Source organism: Chrysemys picta, chromosome 3, assembly GCF_011386835.1.
Source record: "Chrysemys picta bellii isolate R12L10 chromosome 3, ASM1138683v2, whole genome shotgun sequence".
In the NCBI taxonomy this organism is placed as follows: domain Eukaryota; kingdom Metazoa; phylum Chordata; order Testudines; family Emydidae; genus Chrysemys; species Chrysemys picta.
This window is the reverse complement of record NC_088793.1, coordinates 125,398,399-125,425,431: the sequence shown is the minus strand read 5'-3', so window position 1 is coordinate 125,425,431 and position 27,033 is coordinate 125,398,399. Positions and strand designations below refer to the sequence as shown.

The window sequence follows — 27,033 nt, the reverse complement described above, 5'->3', positions numbered from 1 at the left end:
AGCTAAATCAGTCTGATTTAAATTCAGGGGTAAAGGTCCCAATGATTTTGATGGGATTAGGATAGTATAATATAAAAAAATATTCTAATTAGGTACACCATTCTCTTCTCACTTGAACCAGTGAAAATCAGGAGTAATTCCACTGAAGTCAATTGAGTTATACTTGTGTAATTACAAAATTGAGTAATGTCTGAACTTCCAAAAGTACTGAACATCTGAAGCGCTCATTGACCCAGATGAGATTTGTAGGTTCTCTGCACCTTTGAAAATTGGGCCATAAGCCTTAAACACACAGACACTCTTGGGATGGAAATGTGAGGCCAAAAGAAGAGTGGGGGGTATGGCTGTGATATTACATCATGTCAGCACAGCTGTTGTTTGTTATACCAATAAGACACTTGTATAATTAAGTATTAAAGTACCAATCTCATTTTCAACATTTCTGGAGAAAGTAAACAGAAGTATTTCTTGTTAATCCTTGAGAAATGAGACATTGGCACTGCCACCTGACATCAGGGTTTGGAATAACCAGTTACTAAGCACAAGACAGACACATACTTCCTTAGAATGCTATGTTTCAAACTCTTGGGGGGGTGGAGAGAGAGAGAGAAATAAAAGAGTGATGTTGTAGAGTGTGGAGCTGAATGACACCCAGACAGCTGGGGGTATTCAGCTGCAAGGTTTTGATTTTAATCATGAGAGAGAGAGAGAGCGAGAGAGAGAGGGAGGGACAAGCTGTGAATTTCAAATTTAGCACACAGGTCAAAGTCCAACCTCTGCTTCTTTCTAATAAATACATATAAATCTGTGACTGTATTTTTGTAAAAGTTGTCAAGGACACCCAGAGTACTGGGTGGGCACTTTTTTGGTTACACTTCCTATAAGTCTAAAATAGACACACTATGTTGTTTCCCAAATGACCTTGCAGAGAGTCTACCAGCCCTGCTTGTAATTCAGCACCTGGCACTTCCACTTTGATCCCAGTAACTACAGGGAGGACTTTGGCATGTTCACTACAAGTTAATCTAGTGATCTTACACTTTGTTTATCCACTATATTTGATTTGTTATCTTTTTGCCCTTGTTAGAAAATTAGGCCAAAGGTAATATAGTTAAATCTATCCGGGTATGCATCAACTGATTTCATCAAAGTGAACCTCTGACTTCCTCTAAAAAGTCAAAAGGGTCCCAACTACCTTGTTGGCACAAGTCCTCAGATCATCAAGCCAAAGATCAGCCCTAATATAACCATGTTTAACTCTACTGAGGCTAGCATAGTTATGTCTGCCCCAATTCCCTCACCTTAAGGTGTTCTTTGAGCTGAGGTCAGAGTCCTCTACGGTATCCAGGATCACCCCTCCTGCACATGGCTTCTTCTTGGAATCATGGAGTCTCTTTTTCTCTCTTCCCCTTTTGAAACCAGTTTATTTCTTCCTGGTCAGCAGTTAAATAGGACTCTTTTGCTACGAAAGCATGCCCCTCTATTCCACTCCCCTGCACATGAGTGTCTTGTGTCTCTAAGTCCCTTCCCACCAGCTCTCACCAAGTCTCTAAAGGTAATTCTACAATGGGGGGGTGGGGGGGCAGGGAGCCACACACACTGTGGCAGAGAGTCTCAGGGTATGTCACACAGAGAAGGAAAAACCCACAGCTAACCCCATGCTAGCCAACTTGGACTCAGGCTGCAGGGGCGTTTTATTGCTTCCAGCCTTGAGCTGGAGCTCAGGCTCTAGGACCCCACAAGATGGGAGGGTCCCACAGCTCAGGCTCCAGCCCAAGCCCAGATGTCTACATAGCAATGAAACAACCTAATGGCCCAAGCCCCATAAAGCCAAATTGGCTGGCACGGGCCAACTGCAGGTTTTTCTAAACTATACAGACATTACCTTCAAAGCCCAGATGTAAAGAGTTCCACTCACCACAGATTAGCCTCCTTGTGGCTAGGTCTGGGAAGGAGCATTTGCCCAATATGGCACCCCATTGTTGGCTGCTCATAATGCAGTTCTTCTGGGTCTTCAGAACTAGAAGTACTCCCTCTTTAACTCAGTCCTACAACCAGGTCACTATACAGTCCCCTCCACCCACTCCTTCCAGGTCATCAAAGTCCCACCAGACAAGCTCTACCTCTGGGGCTCACACCACTTCCCAGTAGCTAATAGGGGAGCCCAAGCCCAAACCTACCTTTAAGTCCAGGTTCTAGTCCAGGAACCTTATGACTAGGAATCCTGGTCTGCTCAGTGTCTGTTGCCCTGGACTCCTTCCTACCCTACCTCTCTATCTCTGGCTTTACCTCTAGAGCTTCTTCTACTCCCTACAACTACTTCACTCCTCTGAGCCTCTTGCCAGACTCCCTACCCCACAGTAGGTCCTAGGGCTTACTGTCCTCCATATTTCCTCCTTGTTTTTGGCTAGTTCCCTTTCCCTGCCACTTCTCCCTACTTGCACTTGCTAGTTTTATAATCCTAATCCATTTTCTCCCCTAGCTGGGCTTCATCTACAGTTAGGCTTTATCAGGCCCTGGCTCCAAGTATAGGAGATTAATAGACCCCTTCTGGCCCACATTAACTAGCTCAGGGCTTGTGTGGGGTGAATATCCCATTGCCTAGGTCAGTAGTTCTCAAACTTTTGTACTGGTGACCCCTTTCACATAGCAAACCTCTGAGTGTGACCCCACCTTATAAATTAAAAACACTTGTTTATATATTTAACACCATTATAAATGCTGCATGCAAAGCAGGGTTTAGGGTGTAGGCTGACAGCTTGTGCCCCTCCCCCATGTAATAACCTCATGACCCCAAGCAGGGTCCCACCCCCCCAGTTTGAGAACTCCTAGTCTAGGTCAACTGACTTAGGCTCTAACTACAAGGCTAAAAATAGCAGTATAGATGTTCCTGCTTAGGCTCTGAGACCCACTCCCCTGACTAATGTCCTCTCTTTTAGATTTTGTGTGTCCCCCCCCCCAGTATGGGGAGGCACCAGTTGTCTAACCATTAGGATACACTCGCTTCACATTTTCTGACTCGTCTCCACAACCAGGAGGGCTAGAAAGTTACATGTTTTAGTGAAAGCTGGGAGTTTTGTTTTTTAAAATCGAACTATCCCAAAACTTAGGACAAAATCAAGAGAGTTCATATTACTGCTTTTCCTCTGCTGTGCTGTAAACTGCTGCTAGCAGGTGGTGTGGCTAAAGGCAACCAGTCTTCACAATTTTCCACCATCAAAATAATGAGCAATGGCTGTTATCTATGCAAAGGATTATGACTTCTCAGGCAGGATCAAGCATGAAGAGGAGTACGCTGGCAGGCAGCCTTTATCGCGGGCGTGTCTGTAGGCGGGAGCTCGCTCTCCTTCGCGCAGCCACAGCCCCGCTTATAGCAGCAGCCGCCTCCTGTGCCCTTGACACAGCAAGTCCAGAGGCGGGCAGAAGACTGGAGAGGGCATAAGGGGGGGGGGGGACATCGACCAATAGGAGACAAGCAGCCACCTGCCAACAGCCAATAGCGGCTGAGAAACTCGCTGCTTTGCTCTCCGCGGGCGATACAGGCTTTGAGCTTTTACGACGTCACGCTCCCTCCTCCCACCGCGCTACGTTACGCAGCCGCTCTCCTCCTCCGAGGCTGGTTAGGGGGCGGGGTGCCAGGGGCCAATGAGCGGCCAGAGCGCCATGGCGACGGAGGCGCTGCCGTAAAGCTATAGCCTAGGGGCGTCCCGCGGAGCCGGTTTGACCCCAGTGCCGGGGGCAGTTGTCATTGGAGTTGGGGACGCGGAGCGAGTGTGGTGATCGCCGCCGCGCTCCCTGCCTCCTTACCCGCCCGGCGCCCGACACCCCCCTGCCGCCATGGCGGGGGTGCTGGCCCGCAAGGCCGCGGACTATGTGCGGAGCAAGGACTTCAGGGACTATCTGATGAGGTGAGAGCGGCTGGGCCCGGCGCTGCCCTGCAACTGGCCGCCCTGCCGCGCGCGGGGGCTGCTGTGAGCCGTTTAACGGGCCTTTCGGCTGGGTCCCTGTGGGCTCGCCGCGGCCTGTCACACTTTGACTGTGGCGCTCACGAGCGGCTCCTGCCACAGCCCCGCAGTGCGGGGGGCTGCTCGGCCGCGGGGGGCGGTCCCGGCGCGAGCCGGCAGAGCAGGGGTGGGGGGGCTGGTGGCGCGCTTCGACCTCTGTCCGGGGAGGCCGCGCAGTGACTGACCCGGACCTGCCTCGCTATGCGCCCTGCTGGCCTCCGGGGCAGGCCCGGCTGTGTCCGTGGCCGAATGCTGCCTTTAACGCCGCGAGGTTGGGTCAAGGAGGTGGTGTTCCCACAGCCCCCGAGAAACTCCTTCCCTCCGCGTAACGTGCGCCTGCGTAGCCGGGCTGGTGCCGCTCCCATACCGTTGGCATGTGTCGCTGATTCGCTGCTGTCCAATGGCCAATCGCAGTGGGGAACTGGCCTCGTTTACAGCAAAGCGCTGTGTGTTGTTAAAGCAGCAACATCAATGCCTGCTGCGTTTTCTCGTGTATAACTCTATCGTAATTTGAGTCATGCAACACTCAAAGGAGCACAAAGTATACTTTAAAAACAGGCTACAGAAACCTTGCAACGTTCTGCTCACCCTTTTTTATGGATGGGCAATTTAATTATTACTGTCATCGTGGTTAAGATGGGGGTGTAGCAATAACATTTGTATTAGGGCAGATAAACTGTCACGTCAGTTTTACAAGGCAAAAATGGTATATGCTCGTACTTTATGATGCAGGCTCTAATTACATAAGCATAAAGAGGTCAAATAAAAGTTTTACTGGCAAAGTGGGCTGTAGTCCACGAAAGCTTATGCTCTAATAAATTTGTTAGTCTCTAAGGTGCCACAAGTCCTCCTGTTCTTTCTGCGGATACAGACTAACACGGCTGCTACTCTGAAACCTTAATCAAGGCATTTCTTGAATTTTGAGTGATTGACTTTGCAAACTTAATGTTTTTATAATATTGTTTTTGTATATAATTTCTTATCTTTAAAAAAAAAAACACCAACAGCTGGAGCCATATTCATCTCCAACTTGGGTCATCAACAGAGTTTGGACCTTTAGAGCCACATTACATACATAAGTGTTGCAACTAGAGGTGCAGGGGGTGCTGCAGCACCCCAAACCGGAAGTGGTTTCAATTATATACAGGATTACAGTTTGGTTCAGTGGCCTACATCACCCCTACTATAAAAATTGTTCCATCACCCCAGGTTACATTCTTCTACCACTTGAGCTGATAGGTGTAGTAGACTATCATCTAATAGTTATTCTATGTGGACCAACCACTAGAAGTGGTGAATTACACACTTTGCCAGGGGATTTCTCAACTATTTGCTAACAGCAGAGGAATGTAGAGTCTTGGGTGTCATAGGTTCAATTTCAGGTTTTGGAGGGGAATGTTACAGTTAGACTCTTGTGGGCCCCGCCTTTTCTTCTTGTAGCCACTCAGTACTCAAATAGAGTGGCTTCCTTCTTCTCTTCATTGCCTGTCACCAGCTGAATTTACAGGAAAGAGTCTCCTTGAACTCGGTTCCCGTATCTAGTGCCACAGTGGCCTACAGCAGCTGTGAGGAGCAATTTCCGGGAGGTCCTGCTCAGCCTCTGCAGTTCTGGGGTGGAGTGTGGCTAGTAAAAATGGAGTCCTCGCAGCCTTTAACTCCCAGAATCTAACAAGTCTCTACTGAGCATATGTGGGGTTTGTGGTTTTCTCTTCCCTTTCCCCCCCCCCCCCCCCCCGAGGCTCATAACTTGGCCAAATTTGAGTGAATTTTCATGCGGACAGCATAGGGCATAGATCCCTGACATCAAGGCAACCCTGCCACTTTCTTCCAAATTTCAGATTCTTGTGACAAAGCATGGAGGTGCTAGAGCTTATCAACAAAATGGTTGTAAGAATTTTTTTAACACTGGCAAAACAGTGAAATATTTTTCCTATTAATCTTATTTTCAGAAATACTGAATTATTTTGACTTAAAATATTTTTTTTTAAATCCTTTTGTTTGCTTGAGGCACACAAAGACCAGAGGAAATTTCAGCCCAAATGATTTAAGTTTGGCAAACTTATAAGTAAGTGAAAACAGAGTCGTATAATGTTAAGTGTCAGGCAATCTTAACTCAGGAACCAGCTCTGCTTATAATATTTTCTCAATACTAATGTTGCTTGGTGTCAAGCAAGCACAAAAGACCTCAAAGGAACTTTCTGTCTAGTATAGACACAAGCAAGCATAATATACAGGAGATGGTGCACGCCTTGGTGGAGAAATCTTGTAGTAATCAACACTTAGGCTTTGTGGGAGAAAAGGAAATTTGGCGCCTGCTAAAGCAAGTTCAAACAGAAAGGGTAGATGAAAAGTGTGAAGACATGGAGAATTCCAAGACAACAATAAGGAGACTATTTGAGTCAAAGCAAAATGAGGGAGAGTCGGAAAAAATGGGAGCAGACATGTAGGCATGGCTAGATATAACTCAAGGACTCCAAAAGTTTTCAGTACAATATATTTCATCTAACACTATCCTGTGAGATTGGAAGTGTCCAGTTGTGCTAGTTATAACAGAATTGAACTTGGAGCTGGAGCATGTATCTATCTAATGTAAATGTCTGTCATGTACATATCTAATAAAACCCTGATCTGATTTCTTTTTTAATGGACAAAAGAGACTGATATTCATTGTGATCAGTCATCCCACCTTAAGAACATTATCCATGCCACATTCCAAGATGTAGGAACATTTATTTTTCTTGCAAAAAAGATGGCTGGGGGTTGTTGGTTTTTTCCCCAGTTATTTTAAAGGCTTACCAGTCTGGAAGAAACTTGCTAAACAGGATACCATATTCTTCCAAATCTTAATTTCTTTAATGTTTCAAAGGGCTCTAGTTTCATGGAATGTGTTGATTTCTACATACAAATGATACTTATTCGATCCTATCTCTTACTGAATTAGTCTTGGTTAGATTTTTACAGTTTTAGTGCACTGGAAGTTTCTTTTTAAGTTGATTATTTTGTCCAGTGTGTATTTATAAGCACCACTTTGTATGAACACTGTTTCCTGTCTTACTGGGAGCCTTTAACAGTGATCTTGATTCCAAAGATTGAAGTTGAAGAATAGCGAAGAGTCAAAGGATACCAGCCAAAAATCTCCATTTTAGCCATGACACAGGAAAAATACCCTCCACACCTCTCCCCAAAAAATCATACCTTCAAATTGTGTTGTCTTCCTAGGCTCCTTTTCCAAATTGGCCTTTCCTTTCCCAAATTGGCTTTCCTGGAGAAGGTTACCCGTCTACCTTCCTCTTACAGGGATAGCAACATGTCATGGGGCATTTAGATGGATTATGACTGAGACAACAACTTTGCAAGTCATAAAAGTGCATCTGTAAATGCATTTTAAATCAGGCTCATTTAATGGGTAAAATGTTTAAATTCATAGTGGGGTTTTTTCCAATCCTATACCCACAATTCACTTTTGACAGACAAACTTAGTGCCTCATATGTCTCAAAGATAAATACTGTAATATAACAAGCCATCCTATTAAGCTGTGTTCTAAGTATGTAATCAGTTGATTCAACAGATGCTATAACAACTCTTAAGTTCTGGTTTCTCTGAAACGATTATTAAATGGGGATCTAGATGCCTGTATGTCCAATTATATTTACACAATTGACCATCAGTTTTTTACCTAGATTTTTTTTCAATGCAACCGTAATAGGAATGTAAGCCACAGATAGATCTTTTGCGGTACCTGTTGATTAGTAATCTTCTTAGATTTGAAGACAGTGGATTATCATTTGAATGCTTGGTGACTGAAAATAGCTGGTTCAGAGCTAAAAGGTGTGATTAGTATGTATCTGAGGGTATGTCTACACTGGCAAGGTTCTGCACCACATGTTACACCACTTTTATTAAAACACTGGAATTAAACTACTGTTGCGTGTCCACACTGTGCTCCTTGTGATGGTGGAGCACATCCACATTAGCAGCTTTTGCAACGGCAAAGACAGCAGTGCATTGTGGTAGCTATCCCACTGTACAATTGGCCACAGGGTGCTTTGGGAAGCATTTGCAATGCCTCAGGGGGCAGTTACAGGGTCATATGATTCAAGTTTCCCAATCCCATTGTTCCATGGGCATCCTACTACATTGCCAGCTGCTTTTCAACTGGGGGGGGAGTGTGTTACAGGGAGTGTGTGTGTGTGTATGTGTGTATTGATGGGGGGGGGGAGAGACAGTGTGTTTTGGGGGACAGAGAGTGTATCAGCATGCTATATTGTAAGTTCAGACAGTGGCAGGAAGCAACCAGTCCTGAGGCAGGGGGTGGAGGAAACGCTGACATCAGTCTCTCACCTCACTCTCACACACACACAGGCACACACACCTCTGTGTTCAACAGGACGAGCATTTCACATTAATGGTTTGCTTTGTGTCCCGGAGTAGATAAGCACAGCACCCAAGGGGTGTTTGAAAGGAGAGTGCATGTCTCCAGGGCGGAGGCGTTCAAAACAATTAGCAGAGCAGTCACTTGAGGTATAATGGGACAACTCTGGAGGCCAATTACAGCGCAGAAAGTAATCAAGTGTCTACACTGGCAATAGAGCTCTGTAGCCTCTGCGCAAATACTCTTATGACTCTTATTGCAGTGGAGGTTTTTTAGCAGCGCTGCAACTGAGGAGTTTCTGCGCACAAAGTGGCTGGGCAGTGTGTACATGTCTGCAGTTTAAGCGCAAAAAGCTACTTTACTGAACGGGAAACTTGCCAGTGTAGACAAGCCCTGAACCACTGGCAGAAAGACTCAGTTGCCTAGCATTTCTTGCATCACTGAAATGAACATTGCAAAAAAAAGTTCTAATAAAATTCTTGCTTTTAATTTCTCCACTGCAGAGATGCCCTGCAGGTATTGTAAATACAAATGGATTTTTTTTTCCTCACTAGTTAGGATTCTGAAGTAGCTGGGATCCATTGTACAGGAGTACACTTTGAAAATCTTCTAAAAAGTTTTGGAGTCTATATCTCTTGTAGCTAAACATTGCAGTAGCAGTCCCATGATCTAATATAATTAGGGGTTGTTTTGAAGCAGGTTGGTTCCATTCCTTGCAAAGCATGAACAGTTTTATTAACTCAGGTCATTTAAAATGTGATTAGAAATCCTAGTGGTATATTTGACTTGCATTTAAACAGAGATGCAATCCCCTTTTCAAAAGACTGCTCTTACTTTCAGTGACAAAATTATGAACTGGGACTAATTGTTTTTGACCCTCAGTCCTCCTTGTTGATAAATTTTTAAACAAGAAGTGTACTTCAAAGTAAGCTCTTCAAAATGTGCACATAAAATATGTACACTTTGGCAGAAGTTGAAGGACATTGACTTCTAGGACTCAAAGAACCCCTTTCTTGACTGTAGTTTAGTCACAATCTTTGTTGCTTTCACTCTTCTAATTCTAAACTAAGAATTCAGAGTTGTTTGGATGGACTTGGCTTTTGGGAGAGGAACCCATCTCTTGTGCAATGTCTCCTTAATGCTACCCATCTACTATTCAGATCTTTCTCTCTCCAGCAGCTGTGTAACATAGAGCCATATAGAAAGGTTCTCCTGGGTGGGGCAAACACAATTTGGAAATGTTTTGGGGACTAGTCATCAAGGGATTGAAGGATTACTTTCTTCCCTTTGCAGAAGGCTAAAATTCCTGCCATGTCACTAACCTGTTAGCTAGGATTATTTTATCACTCCTACAAATAGACTGTCCTCAGTCTTCCCACTTTCAAAGAGGCTGAAAGTAAAGTTTCTTAGTAGAATGGTACCTCTGGTCACCAGGACAAATAATTGTAGCTGTGTAAGGTATTGCTTCCTCACCTCTGGGGGTTGCAATATCTGTGATCCCAATTTGTGCAGACCTGGAACAAGGAGTTAAAAATCTAGTGACAGCCCAGCTATAAATGGTAAGGGCTGAGACTACCAATGTTCTCCTCCTGCAATTTAGGAAACTGATTGCATGAGAGACTGAGGGGTGCCAGTTGAGAGCCACTTCCTGAGCTGTACTTGGGCCTCATCTACAACTCAGGACAGCTCAGTGTGAGGCACTATTAAAAGCCAGCAGAGCACCATTGATTGTCTGTTAGGGTTTTATAATACACTATTATTCATGATTGATAGAGTGGCCCCTAAAATACCCTCTTTCCTGGCTTTGCTCTCATGGGTCATCATGGCTTATAGATGACCCACGACAGACATAGTAGGAGGGGGAGGAAATGACACATTTTCCATCTATGCTTGCCCAAGGCAGTTGAGACAGTTGCTGGTGAATGTGTATGCTTGCTATAGTCATTTCATGCCTCTGTCACCTTGACTAGTTCACTGTAATATACTTATTAATATTAATAAAAACACTGACCCAGGAACCTATCCTTGCAACAAAGCCCGATGCCAACTCTGTCCACATATCTATTCAAGTGACATCATCATAGGACCTAATCACATCAGCCACGCCATCAGGGATTCGTTCACCTGCACAACTACCAATGTGATATATGCCATCATATGCCAGCAATGCCCCTCTGCCATGTACATTGGCCAAACCGGACAGTCTCTACGCAAAAGAATAAATGGACACAAATCTGACATCAGGAATCATAACATTCAAAAACCAGTAGGAGAACACTCCCAGCGCTCTTTTAAAAAACAAACAAACAAACAAAAAAACACCTCCACGAGGGGCATGGCTACCAGTGCTGGGAGCATGGCCTACACTGGCACTTCACAGCTCTGAAACTTGTGGCACTCAGGGGGGTGTTTTTTCACACCTCTGAGTGAGAAAGTTGCAGCGCTGTAAATTGCCAGTGTAGACAAGCCCTAAGCCTTACCTGTTGTGACTAACCATATAGTTCTCTCTCAGGAGAAGAGGGGCTTTGCTTTTGAGGGGTTGCACTTACCTTTGTGGAGATGGTTAACGGGATATAACCATTATACTTCAGGAACAAGCATATACTACAGTCTAATTACATCTAAGGATGGAGAGATTACCACATCTGTTTGTGAAACTGATCTGTTCTTGGCTGCAAAGCACTGGGCTAAATATGTGCTTGCTTTTGAAGGAAGAGTTTGTATAACCTTGGTTTTTCATATTCCTCCCACAGTTGTAGCTGTCCCAAGGGCACATGAACAAAAAGGATTTGGTTGGGGGAAAAGAATCTCCCCCATCTGGACAGGTTGTGAGTTCCACTGTTAAAATAACAGTATTTTAGACCCTGTTTCAAACTGGATTTAATTGGCATTAAACTCCCATTAAAATATAGTCTTCAAGCCAGTTAAAAGAACTCTCAGACTTTATTAGCAATGTTTCCACAAACATACTTTGTAATTGTGTTTTCGTGAAAATGGCAGTTACTGCCATTACTGCAATAATTGGTCATGCACATACCTGTGCTAAGCTACTGCATTTAGACAAAGTGTCTCAAACTAATAAGTGTAATGTCTTCAGAAACTTCTTACAGACTCTAATGTAAGAGTACAGAATTGTGAAATTGATTAGGGTAAAATTTGTGCATCTCAAGGCAATGCATGGCAGTTTCTAATGCCTGTTGGGTTTTGCCCTTTTATGTTCATCCTGAATCATGTAGCAGCAGACAGTCCCAAATATGTGCCAGCAGCTAGCATTGCCCCAACCATATCATACTGTAGTACCTGAGTGTAATAGACTTCAATTAAGTGTTTAGTGTGTCAAGCCATTGAAGTTTGTCAACAGAGAGATTATGTACAATATAACTGTTTTTAAGGTTGAGTCTCCTAAGCATTGTAACAGTGAAATCCTCATTGGCAACTTCCCCTGAACTAGAGGGTCAATTTGATTCTTGGTTTCTTTATCAAAAGCAAATGAAACTTCTTTTATGATTTACATTAATTACTGCTTATTTGAATCCACCAGGAATAAAACCCTACACTTCATTATATTTTTTCTTAGTTTGTAGTTAGATGGAAGAGGCAGCCAGCCACATTGCTTTTAGAGCTCAGGCTTTTGCCACCCTCTTGGTCTTAAAAAACTAGAGGTGAAATCCTGGCCCCATTGAAGTCCATGGCAAAACTCCCACTTACCACAGTGGGACCAGGATCTCACCCTAGTACATTAGATGAGTGAAAAGAGTATTTAGAGGGTAACATTTGTATTCTACAATTGTTAGATATTTTAAGTTTTAGTACAATAACTTAGTTGAGAAAAATTGCTGCAGCATTGCTTATGTCTTCCACTTTTCCATTCAAGATCAGTAATTTGAAGGAAACTAACTCTCTTCTCTGCTCCTCTTTCATGCGTCGTCTGAATGGTGAACCATAATGAACGCTGACAACATAGTACGGTAAGAAAAAGCTTTTTCTACTTCGTTTCAGCTGTTTGTAATCTTGCTGTACTAGCATTGTTGTGAACTGACCTGACTCCGTCTAAGGAGGTGCATTGCTAACCTTCAGGACTGGTGAGTTAGTAAAAATTTTCCTCGCCTCTCTACTCCCATGTGTATTAGGGTAACAATTCCCTCACGTAAGGAGGACTAAAGCAGCTAAGGAATCAGAAAGATATGGGTTTCCTTCACAGCCCTCTCAGTCACTGTTTGCTAGGGGCATGGGATTGATTTAGAGCTCCATCTCTGACTACTGCACAGTCATGTGTTGTTGCTAGATGAATTAAATGTTTTATTTTTAACCATGTTTACTTCAGACAGTAAACAGCACAGTCCCACAGCTTTCACTCTAGACTTTCTCTGATGGTCCAGTTATCTTCATTACTGAATCTGGAAATCATGACTCACTATATTGTGGGATTCAGAATACTTAGTTCTGTACTATGGCTGAATACATACTGATATAGAAGGCTATTCTAGCCTACTTCCCGTGTAGACTGAAGACAGCCTGTACATGTGAAGTTGCACTTTATTATATTTCTATTGAATCCTCTTACTTTTTAGATGAAAAACATAAAACTTCTGAGGGAGTCGGACTGAATCGCTGAGAGGATTGGAAAGGGGATTGTGGAGCCTTTTACCTCTTGGTCTCTAGTTCAAATGTGGTCCAGATCAGTAGTGATTGAAAGTTACCATTTGATGGCAGATTAGTGATTTATGTGAAACAAGTTGAGTGGACTCTGACTTTTTTTCTAATGAACACTCCTATATCACAATAATCATAGGACTTGGTACCTTTTGTAGGCAGTCTAATAAGGAATCAAATGCTGAATGAACATGAACTACCCTCCAGAACAAGAAGCTAGCATTAAGTCTCCTAAGGCTAAAACTGTTTTGAGGGTAGATGGACAGCCACTTTCCAGTGCTATCATTGTGTCAGTTCTCAAGCACTAAATTCCACTATTTTAAATGAATCCAAAGAAAACTGTAGAGGTTCTTAAAACAGTATTAGTGACAATATGCAGTATGTGTAATTCCAGTTACGCTCAGAATTTGCTTAAAGTGATGCATTAGCAACATAAACTTAGTTAGGAAGTGGCCTGGAATGTACTTCTAGTCACATAGAGCTGTAGTTTTAAACAGAACATTGAAACTATTACAGTAACTTGGTTATATACAAGCCCCCCCAATAACAGATCACTGTTGCTGAATTTCTGCTGCTGTTACAGCTATAAGCTATTACAGCATATATCAACTTATATTGGTGTCTCAGAGTAAGTAGTAGGTGTCACTGTACTACATATGCCTTCACCTAGACATTGCCATTAATGTACAAATGAAATACCATAACTCAGAATGTTCTTGTTTGTGAGTAGTAATGGATTGGTTAGATTTTAATTAGTGATTCCACATGCATTTTCTTTCCCTGTCAACTTTCATGTTCTTCCACATTTTCAGTAGTAGAAATGGAAGTCTTTATACCTTCTCTAGTCTTGTACTGTCCTTCACAAGTAAATTGTGTCACACTATTTAAACTTCTTAAACTAAAGTGTTTGGATAAAATTTTCAGAAGCATCCAAGTCCGATTGTCAGGCACTTAAGTCACTTTTGGCAGTGTTACTTTGTGGTGGTTAGCCTTGCGTAGGGTTACCATCCATCCGTATTTCCCCGGTCATGTCCGGCTTTTGCATCTCTGAATAGCCGTCCAGGAGGAATTGGTAAAAAGGTTAAAATGTCTGGGGGGGTTTTCTCCCTCGCCCGCCTCCCTCCCTCCCTTCCATGCAGAGTGCGGCTGCTGATTAGGCAGCTTGGCCAATTAAGCTGCTCCCATTAGCCTCCAGCAACCAGAGCCCTCCCCTGCTCCCCCCTCCCTCTGTCTGCAGCCCTGTGTAACACACAAACCAACCCACCGGGCAGCGTGTTTTGCAAACACGTGGAGCCAGAATGGTAAGGGGAGTCCGGGGGGGGGGGCAGTCAGGGAGCGGGGGAGTGTTGAATGGGTCCCCGGCCTCCACCTGCCACCCCCCCTCCGCCATCCCTCCCTGTGGGTCGTCCCCCCCCAGGGCCGTCTCTAGGCACCCGCAAAGCAAGCAGGTGCTTGGGGTGGCAAATTTGCAGGGGCACAAGAATCCAGCCTGGGAGCTGAGAACCAACAGGGAGCCCTGGGAGCTGTAGTTCCTTGGTTAGCTCCCTGCCCTATAGAGCCAGCCCTGGAGCAGAGAAAGAACTACATTTCCCAGCATTCCCTCAGCCGCAATTAACAGGAAAGGGAAGGAGTGTGGAACTGAAATCTGCAGCTTGCTGTAAATGGTAGGGACAGAGCCAGCTCTAGGTTTTTTGCCGCCCCCCACAGCCCTGTGTTGCCCCAGCCCTGGACTCTCCCCCACCCGCACCCCCCTGTTGCCCCAGCTCTGGCCCCCACCCGCACCCCCCTGCTGCCCCAGCCCTGGGCTCTCCCCCCACCCGCATCTCCTGCTGCCCCAGCCCTGGGCTCTCCCCCAAAGAAAGAATTGGATGGACTAAATTGACATTGCACCTCTCTATCTGAAGCCTAGCAAGGCAGGTACGTGGATCCCACTAGAATTTAAAATGAAAAGTAAGGGAGGGGAGGCTCTACTAGACTGGGCAGCTTTAGATACAGTATCAGGCACGTAGGAGGATTTACACTTCTGAGCCATGGAAGCAGAAATTGACTTTTCTTCTCCAGATTTAGCTAATATTCAGAAAGGGAATCCAGCACCTGCCCTCCAGATTTGAACACCCTCAAAATTCAGGAGTGCTCAAGCTCAATTTGGGCAGCTGTTACTTCATTTCTCCCAAACAAATATACTGATCCACTGTAACTTGATGTAGAAAAAGTAGAATAAATTGAGCAAGAAATGCTTCCCAGTGGTTATTAGGACTGGAATTGCTATTTTCAACAGCCTTTGCTTTTTTTATTATTATTATTATTAAGTTTTAGTTTTATTTGTTTAAAAGGAAGACAGTGATATTGCATTGGCAAATTCCCCATAGAAACAAAGAACGGAACAAAAGCATAATAAAGGCACCTCAACTTTTCCTCATTTATGTAGGACAGTCTTATAATATGCATCCAGATAGCCTTCAATCACACAAGCTGGAAATTGTTCCACTTTACTGCAGTTCTGTAACCATATGGGAACCAATCCTGTTTGTGTTCTGTGCACATCCAAAATTCCTGCTGAATGACCCGCCCTGGGAGCGAGTTACCAGTGATCCAGGGCTGGGGCAGCAGGAAGGTGCAGTGGAGAGGGAGGGGGGGGTGCAGCCAAAAATTTTTTTGCTTGGGGCAGCAAAAAACCTAGAGCCGGCCCTGCCTCTCCCCCCCTCCCCCTTGCCTGCTTGTACTGCCAGAGCCAGAGGCAACTGCTGTCTGCTGCCTCCGTGTCCTAGCGTCCCCCATCCGCTAATGGGAAGACGGGCTGCCCTTAACCTGCCCTTCCACCCTAGCCCCGAGCCTCTCCAACACCCCGAACCCCTCAACCCCAGCCCTCATCCCCCTGCACCCTAATCCTCTGCCCCAGCCCTGAGCCCCCTCCTGCATCATGAACCCCTCATCCTCAACCCTCATCCCCCCCGCACCCTAATCCTCTGCCCCAGCCCTGAGCCCCCTCCTGCATCATGAACCCCTCATCCTCAGACCCACATCCCTCACCCCTGCATCCCCTCCTATCCCCAAACTCCCTCTCAAACCCCCTCCCCCCTTCCCACACACCCCGTCCTGCCCTCAAACTTCCTCCCAAAGCCTGCACCCCCTCCCTTTGCACCGCCTCCCACCCCCAAACTCCATCCCAGAGCCTGCACCCCTTACCCCCTCCTGCTCACCCACCCCCTGCCCCAGCCCGGAGCCTGCACCAAGCACCCCTCCTGCACCCTAATCCCAAGCCCAGGACCTGCACCCCAGACCTCCTCCCTCCACCCAACCCCCCCTCCCAGAGCCTTAGGTAGGTGGGTGGGGTGGTTCTGGGCACCACCAAAATTTCTAAAACCCTGCCACCCATGCGAGTGGATAAGGGTCAGGGCAGTCAGGGGACAAGAAGCAGAGAGGGGTTAGGGTTCTGAGGGGGGCAGTCAGGGGGTGGGGAGTGGATGGGGGGGGGGGCTAGGGCAGGGCTCCCTCCCCCCACCCAGTGTCCTCTTTTTTGATTGTGGAAATATAGTAACCCTAGCCTTGCGACCTTGAACACATGAGGTCACGTCTCACTGTAGTAATGTAAAACTGCAAACCTTGCTACAAAACAGCACTTAACTCAGCAAAACTGATCATGGGGATTATTTTAGTTGTTTTTTGTAAGCTTTCTATTTCTTTTCTCATACATGGGCATCCACTAGTCCAGTGGTTCCCAAACTTTAACAACCTGTGAACCCCTTTCATGAAAATGTCAAGTCTCGCGAACCCCCTCCTAAAAATGAATACTTCCAGGGATTTTCTCCTTTACCTGAGTATAAATTATAAAAGCAGTGATCTTGGAAATACACAATTTGTTTTTATGACATGCTTATTACACACTATTTAGTATTATTATTTATCATTACAGTATTTTTATTACATTATGAAAACGGCAATACTCTTCCAAGATCTCACTATCGTAGCTTGTATCACTTTGAATAAGCCTGTTCTAAGACAAGACTCCTATGTTTCATCAAGGAGTATCAGATGTGAAACAGCAGGAAGGTATTTAAGAAGTCAACTCAAAGAGTTCCTCTTACACAAGCATTCAGGTCTTGAGCAGTCCAGGCACACAACGCACATTACAACAAAGCTTAAACTTGTTCTTCATAATAATTTTAAAAACACCACTAGCTGCCTATTTAATTTTAAAAACAGCAAAAAATATCCACCTCCCTTTCCATTTCTTATAAGGAGTCTTGAAGTTTAAATCTCCTCAATGTGATAGATAGGCTTGCTTTGATCTGCTTAGCTCTTGGAAGCCCAGGGGCTCCGGGCAGCTGGCCCCGTGCTGCCCGGGGTCCTTAGGGACAGCTCTGTCTGCCATTAGGGATTTTTTTCCCGAGAACCCCCTGGAAAATTTTGCGAACCCCCAGGGGTTCACGAACCCCAGTTTGGGAACCACTGCACTAGTCTGAACACTGCTAATGAGTTAGATCTGCTTATTCCACCACAGTAGAGGCAGTTTAGATTTTATCTTCCTTCCTTTGAGTTGGAGATGGAAGCAAAGCTGTCTCTATTCTAGTGCACAGGTAAAATCCACAAGCTCCTGTCCAGACCATTGGATGGCCCTCTGCAAGAGAACTAAAATTACAGGTGAAGAAACTCATTTTCCCCCCTGCTTCTCTCCCCCATATACTCCCTTGTTCTGAATCACTGGAATATGTGTAATGTTAATTTTAAAATAGATGCAAAAGTGGTGTTTAATTGGCTGCAAAGAATTCCAGCTTTCACTTGCAAATAGGTATCCTAATCTTACCCCTTTTTGGCCTTAGCAGTTAGCCAACTTGCTGGTCTTGTGTGTGTGGTTTTTATTAGGAGGAGAAATTCCTGGTGGGTATTTATTTGATGCAGTCATATTTATTTATATAGAATGTACTTAAAATCCTGTTTTCCTGGACACAGTTCCAAGCCTCTTTCAGCCAGCACTCTGCACCAAAGCTTTCTCTCTTACCCATTTCTCAAGATCATGCTCTGAGTTCTTATCTGGGTTTTTTGCTGCCTTTTCTCTGTTCCTGTGGTGTTTCTTCTTTCTTCTCTCATGCACGTGCATGATACACAGTTGGAAAAAAATGCAGGGATAAGGGTTTGACTTATCAGACCCCCAGAAACTCCTTGAACCGCATGGCTCAGACACTGCCCAGACTTGTATGCTGTCTAGTCTTTGGTCAGTGGTTTTCCATTGTTTCAGCTACCACTAAACAAAGTGCATTTAACTGTTCTCATTTACCTAAATGAAAGGTGATTATTGCCCAACAGCTTCCACAAAGTGGCATGATTGCCCGGAGCCCAGACCTGCTTGTTGGGAGCAATCTAGCATCCAGCATAATGCTGGAATGCCCCCTTAAGTTAGTCACTGAGGGGTTTTTTTTCCTGCCTTTTATATTGAATAATGGTTTGGAGAATTTCTTGTATGAACAAGATGCACTTTTTGTTTGCCTAGGTTGGCTATAGACTCTAGCATAAACCTGAGGTTACAGTAGTGACCACAGAGTGGGTTCTGTTGCCACTTGACAGCCTGGGAAGAATGGTGTGTTCTGTCCTTGTTCCTCATGGGACAAACTATGCCAAACCCATCTACATGGGCTTGGGAAAGTTGGGAGGATTTTTTCCTGCAATGGAGAGGATTAGACCAGGGGTCTCAAACTCAAATGACCACAAGGGCCACATGAGGACTAGTACGTTGGCCGAGGGCCGCATTACGGACACCTCCCCCACGCCATCCTTGGCCCTGCCCCCACTCCACCCTTTCCATGAGGCCCTACCCCCATTCCAACCCCTTCCCTGAAATCCCCACCCCAACTCTGCCCCCCCAAGTAGGGCAGGAGGGGTGTGGAGTTCAGGGCAGGAAGTTGGGGTGTGGGGTGCAGGAGGGGTGTGGGGTACAGCAGGGGGTTGGGCTGCAGGAGGGGTTCGGGAGGCGGGCTCCGGCCCGACACGCACTGGGGGCAGGACAGGCCGCCCGCCTGCCTGTCCCCGCACCGCTCCGGGAAGTGCCCCGAGCCTGGGGGAGGAGGGGCACAGGGGTCTGTGTCTTGCTTTTGCTTCAGGCACCACCCCCAGCAGCTCCCATTGGCCAGGAATGGGGAACTGCGGCCAATGGGAGCTGCTGGGGGCGCTGCCTGAAGCAAGAGCAACACACAGAGCCCTGTGCCCCCCCTTCCCCATGTTTCAGCCGCTTCCCAGAGCGGCAGGGGGCAGGGCAGGCAGGGAGCCCACCCTTCTCCCGGTGCGTGTCGGGCTGGAGCCGCTCTAGGTAAACGCTGTGGGGGGCCGCGAGGAGCCCGCGGGCCACAGAAAACAACCCCGCGGGCCGCATGCGGCCCCTGGGCTGCGTGTTTGAGACCCCTGGATTAGACCCTTATTTGACAAGAGGTGTTTTGTTTTTTTCTTCCACTTAAGTGTGCTTGAAAGCTGTCTCTATTCTAACTTGAAAGGAAGCTCTACCACACTACTCTTCCAGAACTTCCTTTCTTAAAAACATGTAAGAATAACGTCGATGATAATAGAAAAAATGAAATCTTTCAAAATTAAAGGATAAACTCTTTGCTTCCTTCCACTTTATTTACAGCACTTTTGGGGACCGGTAGCCAACTGGGGACTCCCTATTGCTGCTATTAATGACATGAAGAAATCTCCAGAGATCATTAGTGGCCGAATGACATTTGGTAAGAAACAGGGTTGAAATTGGGACAGACTTAAAATGTCAAACTACTTAGTCCATAAAAAAACTTTCCAAATGCTACACTTCAAGAACTAATTTTAGTTTAATATACCTATAAACTCTCTTGTTGCATCTAAAATACTACGGATGTAAGTTTTAAAAAGTAACTAGTAGCTTCTGGGTACTTTTTTGAGTGCCCAACTTGAAACATCTTAAAGGGGGCAGATTTTTTTTTCCAGAGGGTGGATTAGTGTAGATGGGGAGGCTCTGAAAAGTGTCTCAGGGGTGGGCATTCAGAATCAGTAGTTGCTTTAGAAAATTTAATCTCCTTTGTCTACTACTGTAAAATGTTAGTTCCTGAACATTTTCCTAACTTATTTCCAATGTTAACTTGCTACTGCCTCCCTCTTGTACCTGGGTTCTCACTCATGCTGCTTCTGTGTGGTATGGGATTTAAGTTACAATACTTGCCAACTGGAGAACTGAAAGGGAATGTCTTCTGAAGCTGCCTGCACCTTAATAACAGAATTAAATTGCCTTTAGAGAGTAACAACTGTCTATTAGAAGGTTTTCTACAAATGCAAGGGAACTACAGTCACTCTTTAAAACTTCTCTATACCGTTCATTCACTCTGCGTTCTGTTCAGAAGATTTGCTGCTAGGAGATGCAAGAATAGTTTCATTTAAACACTTGCTTCTGCTTTCCTTCTGACATATTGGATTTCCTTTCTTCTTGCATAATAAAAATAAAACCGAACAAAAATCCTTTTTAAGCACCAAGAGAGGGTTTGCAGTGGAGAATCCCAAGCGGAGGGAAGCACCTATCCCAGAGTTCAGGCATCTATCTCAGAGGGGGAGGAGTTAGTACACACCTCTCAGTTTGGCATTTCCCATTAGCTAGTTTAGGCTGGCTTTTGTTTAGTCTGGAGAAGAGAATCATAGAATATCAGGGTTGGAAGGGACCTCAGGAGGTCATATAGTCCAACCCCCTGCTCAAAGCAGAACCAATCCCCAGACAGATTTTTGCCCCAGATCCCTAAATGGCCCCCTCAAGGATTGAACTCACAACCCTGGGTTTAGCAGGCCAATGTGAATCCCTTTTAAGTTTAATATACAGCTCTTATTTACATAATGACATTTATATTAGCCAAAGTATAGTGCCTTCCACTTAATTTGTTCAATAGTCTTTTGAGCAGATTCCCCCCAAAGCAAAAACGTGCTGCTTATAACAGAAAATATGACTTCTACCCATTTAATTGGATTGCTTCAAACAAGTATTATTGGATAATTGAGTCACTGCCTCTTGAACGTTGCTCTCAAGATGGCCAGTATTGCTTACTGAGATGGAAGACCCCTTTGCAGGGCTTTGGAGCTGTGCTCCAGCTCCGCTTCAGCTCCAGGCAAAAACCTGCAGCTCCACTGCTCTGGAGCTGCTCTGGGCTCCAGCTCTGGGCTCCGCTCCAAAGCCCTGCCCCTTTGCGCATTGTTACTGACATAAACATTGCTTTGTGCATGCTAGGTGGCGTTGCTTAAACTAGCCAATGGGAAATGCCAAACTGAGAGATGTGTACTAACCCCTGCCCCTCTGAGTTAGATGCCTGAACTCTGGGATAGGTGCTTCCCTCTGCTTGGGATTCTCCATTGCAAACCCTCTCTTGGTGCTAGATGCCTGTTTAGCAAGAAGATGGAGGAGAAAGGAGGAGGAAAATGACCTCTCTCATAACTTTTAGCCAGGGGTGTCATTTCAGAAAAAATTAGGGGAGGGGGAGACTGTTTAACATATAGAAGGTTGTGTGATTATATTGCATTCTGCAAGATCTCGGGGTTGGGAGGGAACTGCTCCCCTTGCCCCATAGCAAATGATGTCCCTTCTTTTATCCTAGCGGTTTGGTTACTCACCTGTGATGTGGGAGACCCCCTGCTTCAAATCCCCCTTGCAAACGAGGGGGAGAAGGGACTTGAACTGGGCTCTGACACTTCTCATGTGAGTGCCCTAACCACTGGGCTATGGGATAGTCTGATGTGGGGGCACCATCAAAGTCTCCTGTTGAAGTGGTTCCACTTTGGATAAACAATTTTTAAAAGGCATTGGAGCAGGGGATTCGATCCTGGGTTTTCCATCTCCCAAGTGAATGCTTTAACTACCAGGCTACAGTCATTCCAATGCTCACTCGTTCTTTCCCCTGCCCCCATGATGATTTTTTAAATTATCCACAGTGGAACACTTTCAACAGGAAAGACTGAGGCACCTAGTACATGAGGTAGTGTAGTCATGGTAGCATGGACAGCAGTGAGTGTTGGCACTGGCTAGGTGCCCCAAGTACTTACCCACAGGGTCTGGCAGCTTTGTACTCAGGGCTGTTAGCCCATGTCGCAGCTCGCTGCTTTCCATGCTACCCTGGCTACGCTATCTTTAGCACACTAGCTTGATGAGAGCTGACACAAGTATGTCCACTGGAGCTGGGAATCACATCCCTCGCTCAAAGCATAGACGTAGTCTCCGGGAGTCCCATATCAAAATATCCCATTGCCCAGTGGTTAGGGCACTCACTTGAGAGGTCGCAAATCCCTGTTCAAATCGCTTCTCCCCCTCACGTGCAGTGGGGATTTATGTAAGATCACCTATAGGGGCTTCAGCCAGTACACAAGCTCTGAATGCATCAGATTGGGCCCTGCAGACAAGTTAGGCATTCCTCCGCCTATCTTCCTGCAGTTGGTGAATCACTCTAGGGCTTAGGCAGCCAGATGCCTGGCGTGGGTCTGCAGTGCGCATGCTCAGTGGCAAAAACATAGGTGCCTAGAGAATTTTTACTGCAAAAACTTAGGTGCTGAACAAGTTTAGGTGCCTACAGCAACCAGGGGCAGCTGAGTGGGAGTTTTATGAATCCCGGTGAGGCCTGATTCTGGGTTTTTAGATGTCTCAAGAGGAAATTGCCACTTTTAATCTAGCCCATGCTGCAGAAATTGATAAATAAAACACATCACTTCCTTTCCATCTTCACAGTGGAATTGCCTTGTCCTAAGCAACTAATGAAAAGGGATATTTTGAAGTGTAACTTTGTTCAGCCTTTAGAGTCCCCTTACTATATAGTTGATGCTGGGTACTTAACATTTTATTGCATTTACTGTACATGTTTTGCAAGGTCTTCGTTTTGCACAGGTAAAATAGATGTTTCAGGCCAATGTTGAAACTAACCATCTTCTCCGTATAGTGAAATAGTACATTCCAAGTGGGATGGAAGCTTAAACATCCATTTAGGTTTTGGGAGGATTTTTAAATAGTGAAATTACACAACTCTTCAAATATTTTGCCAAAGAACTTTGCTCTGTCAAATATATGTACACTACAACACAATGTTTAGTTAGCTAGTTCAGTTTCAACTTGGTACCTGTTTACAAGCAGAAGGTTATATGATTGTTAAGAAATAGTTTTGTTTACAATGTTGGATGCTGCAGTCATCCTTCAGTACTATTACAAAGGTTAGTTGGTGAGTGTTTCTCCCCACAAAGCGTTATTTTTGGTACAAGTTTGAATGAGTTGCTTTCATTTTGTAGAAAGTTTTCTTCCTTCTTCCAAATTTTCTGCTAGAAATGCAAATGATTCTCTTAAAATATAAGGCTTTCTCTTCTGAGACAAGGTCTGTTGTCCTATTGTCACAGAGCTATTTCACGGGGGCGCACAAAAGGTTTTCTTGCATCTGAATTTCCATCAAAAACTGAAAGTTTACACTACAGCAAAAATGTATTTTCCTTACCCTAAGAGCACTTAAATGGAGATTAAAATTGTTAATCATTTGCATGTCTACCTTAAGTTAAACTTTCCCTTGTAAGTTATCATTTTGGAAAATGTATAGGGCTTTTTACAAGGGGAGCGTTAGTTGCTTTTAAAAATACTTAGTCCTTTCCTAGCAAGAACCGTATTTAAATATGGTAAGAATTAAATTTTAAATAAGGTTCTTGCTAGGAATGTGCCAATAGATTCGTGAGGGCCTTATTTATTTAGGGCCTGATCCAACTCCCATTGGAATCAATATTGACTGCAATAGGAGATGGATTTGGACCCTGAACTGAAGATGCTTTGGTAACTTGTGTGTGGTTCTAGGAAGCCACTGAGAGATTCAGAGATCCATGGCTATTGCAACTCTGTGTTTCGATCCAAGCAAAACAGACAATTTATAGAATTGTTTGCCTCTGTTGAGGTGCTGCCATAGTAAAGGAGAAATGCATTCAGTAGTTGCTAAATAGTGGTTTGCCATGAAATGGTGTCTTAACAATTAGAAGTTTAAAATCTTAAGTGGTAAGTTTCTTAAACATAAGCCAGTGACGTTGGGTTTTTTTTTTTAATTGCGGGGGGGGGGAAGGGCGGAATGGATTGGTTTTTTTGGTTTTACCTTCCTCTGCAGCATGTGGGTACAGGTCACTTGCCAAGATTATCTGGGTATATCTCACTTAATTGTTTTCCTGCAACTGCAGAGACTTTGGGCATTGGTGCACCCTGGTCCCTCCTATTCTCTCCCTTTGGCTCATAATAGTCTAGTCTCCAGTGGGCTGTACTACTTCGGTCTAAATTTAATTGTTGGGTTTAGTGTGTGGGTGATGGTTGTGGCCTGCAATATCCAGACTAGATTATATGGTGGCTCCTTCTGGCATTAAACTTGGATTCTACGACTGACACTATGTTGACTCTGTTTTACAGCACTGTGTTGTTACTCTTTGACTTTTATGAGATTTGCCTACAAGGTACAGCCAAGAAACTGGCTTCTGTTTGCATGTCACTTCACTAATGAAATCGCACAGCTAATCCAAGGAGGACGACTGATGAAATACAGGTGAGTGAATTTTAAAATCTGGGTGGGGAAGGGGAAACAAACTGACATTTGCTAGGGATGTTCTCTGTACATGAATTCAGATTAGAAGGGGTGCAGTTTTCCATCTTCTATAATCAGCAATGACTATTAGCTGCCAGATTTTGGTGTCTCCTGCTGTAATATCCTATTGCTGGTTGTTCATCTCTGTCACAGAGAGCAGCTGCTGAGAAGGCGGGTTCCCAGGAAACAAATGGCAGAAAAGCAAAGCAAATGCTGAACATTTCATTGCCTCCTCATCTGCTGACACAATAGCTTAGGAACTCCCATCTTTTGGGACACTTTAAAAGTAGACTTCATAAAACAGGGAAGTTTAGGAACCAGTTTTGTTGTGGTAAGGTGAGAAACCAGATAATTTAGTAAGTCTTTTTCATACCCAGCCTTTGATTTTTCACAGTATGTTCAAGCCTTAGTCAATAATTGTATATAAATACTAAGACCTTCACTGAATTCTCCTGTTTTTCTTGGTAGGATGGAAAAGAAGAACTAAATATCTTTATCTGGGAAAAACAGGGAATGTGCTCCTCATCGTGAATTACAACAAAAGAAGAGCTCTACAGTTGCTGTGATGCAGACTTTTGCATTTTCTTCTCCATCATAAAATTCATCATGAATACAAGATCTTGCCAACACAAAACACATCAACCTTCCATTAAATTTTGTAGCCTGCCTTTTTTGTAAAGTACTCTTCCGAATGTAAACAATTACATCTAACTCTTTGCTGCCTTACAAGTACTGACTTTACTTTTCTATTAATGAAATTACTTATCCAAATCATGTGTTCAATAATTTTTTTTAAAAGATGAGAACTTTTGTTTTTATTTAACCAGCTACATAACTGAATGGCACAGGACCATTTCATGCATCTTAAGCCTGCTAGATCAATGTGAACGTAGAGGTCAGTAAGACACAATTGTAGATGGTGTAATTGTTCTGCATATTTAAATATTTTAAAAACCATTTAACATAGTACTTGCGGAGCATCCATTCCTGACTGTTTCATCATTAAAATTTATACCAGACTTCAGCAAGACATTGCTGATCTAAAAGTATGCATTTGCAGGCTTGCCAGGTCACTCATTGCATGTCTGTTTTCAGTAATGTGACTAATGGATTTTACCTGAAAGGGCATGCTACTTACTTTTTTTACATAATTCCTGGTCCCTAGAATCACCTTGAGAGAAGCAAGAATTTCTTGTAAACCGAAGGAGGGTAACAGGGTTACAAACATGCATATTAAGAAGCTTGGAATGTTGTGGATTTTTATATTTTGTTAAACATATTCATTTTGTGCACGTGGGCCTCTGAAGGTCACTCCAGTCCTTATTCAGGCAAAAAAACTTCCCTTTACTTCAGTAGGAGCCTTGTCAGGGTAAGATCTGAAGGATAAAACTCCATTGTCTGTTTTCCTCCACATTGTGGCAGTCCAAGTGTGTGTGTGGGTTTTCTTTTGTTTTTCTTTCCCCCCCCCCCCCCTGCTTACTTCTTCATCACACTTGCTTGAAAGTGGCATCAACAACTGCAAATAATGCATACAACATAAATAATGTATGTTCCAGACATAATTTTATTATCAGTAAAATGATTTTGGACAGTAAAATCTGTGTCCCAACTAAGTAATGTACTGTCAAAAAGTTTTAATCAAAATAATGGCAATAAATTTCAATAAAATTCTGATGCAAGTAGTCTCTTCGCAATGGAATGGAATATTCTTCTTATATGCCAATATCAGATCTTAAAGGAAATCTCCTACATATGGGAAGTCTGATGATGGTCAAGGCCTCTCAGATAAGGGGCCATTTTTTGTTGCAATGAGCTGAATTTAAAATTAAAACAAACTGGTGTATGAAAATAGTGTTGCTGTTTTTACTGACTGTTGTGGAATTATTGGCATACAGTTGACAGACTTCTTTATATAGAGAGAAACTTTGTTATTCTTTACATAAATGGGATTTGTTGGATCAGGAAGGAGATGAGGAAACATCTCTCTGGAATTCTTGCTGTGACATACAGTGTTAATTGTACCAATGACAGATCAAATCAATCTCATTAGTTTTCACTTGCGGAAAATAATGTTGATCTTGATGTTGTTTATATCCCATTGATCAGAAAACACACAAATGGCCACTAACAAGGGGGTTACATGGATGTGTCTTTCAGCTGGGGGAATTTTTCAGTTGACAATACAAATTATGGAAAGGGGGGGAACTACCAAAAATGCAAACTTTAGATAGTTTTAACAAAGCCCCAAGCAGCATTAGATTCATTTGAAACCTTAATGAAAACTAGAGTTAAATTGGTCAGAATTTCAGGTTTCTAAGGGACTCTGAAACAATTTGGGACTTCAGTCTTTGTTGCAAATATTGAGCATAATGTTCAAAATGAGGCAGAAGTCTAAATATTGTATAACTTCAGGTAACTGCATGACTT

The 27,033-nt window shown here is 44.1% G+C and overlaps 1 protein-coding gene and 1 long non-coding RNA gene across 2 annotated transcripts in view; one reads left to right on the top strand and one right to left on the bottom strand.

The window, feature by feature from the left end:
* The window catches only part of LOC135982651 (uncharacterized), a 33,925-nt gene extending 30,514 nt beyond the window's left edge, over positions 1 to 3,411 (bottom strand). Inside the window, exon 1 of the long non-coding RNA XR_010600149.1 lies at positions 1,302 to 3,411. This is a non-coding gene — a long non-coding RNA (uncharacterized LOC135982651). The remainder of the gene's footprint in view (positions 1 to 1,301) is intronic.
* Positions 3,412 to 3,624: 213 nt separating this feature from the next.
* On the top strand, positions 3,625 to 26,455 carry MPC1 (mitochondrial pyruvate carrier 1). The gene is made up of 5 exons (XM_005287959.5): positions 3,625 to 3,908; positions 12,342 to 12,345; positions 19,647 to 19,743; positions 24,435 to 24,567; positions 25,075 to 26,455. The coding sequence occupies exons 1-5, from the start codon at positions 3,838 to 3,840 to the stop codon at positions 25,091 to 25,093; spliced, it is 324 nt and encodes a 107-aa protein (XP_005288016.1). The 5' UTR covers positions 3,625 to 3,837; the 3' UTR covers positions 25,094 to 26,455.
* The last annotated feature ends 578 nt before the right edge of the window (positions 26,456 to 27,033 follow it).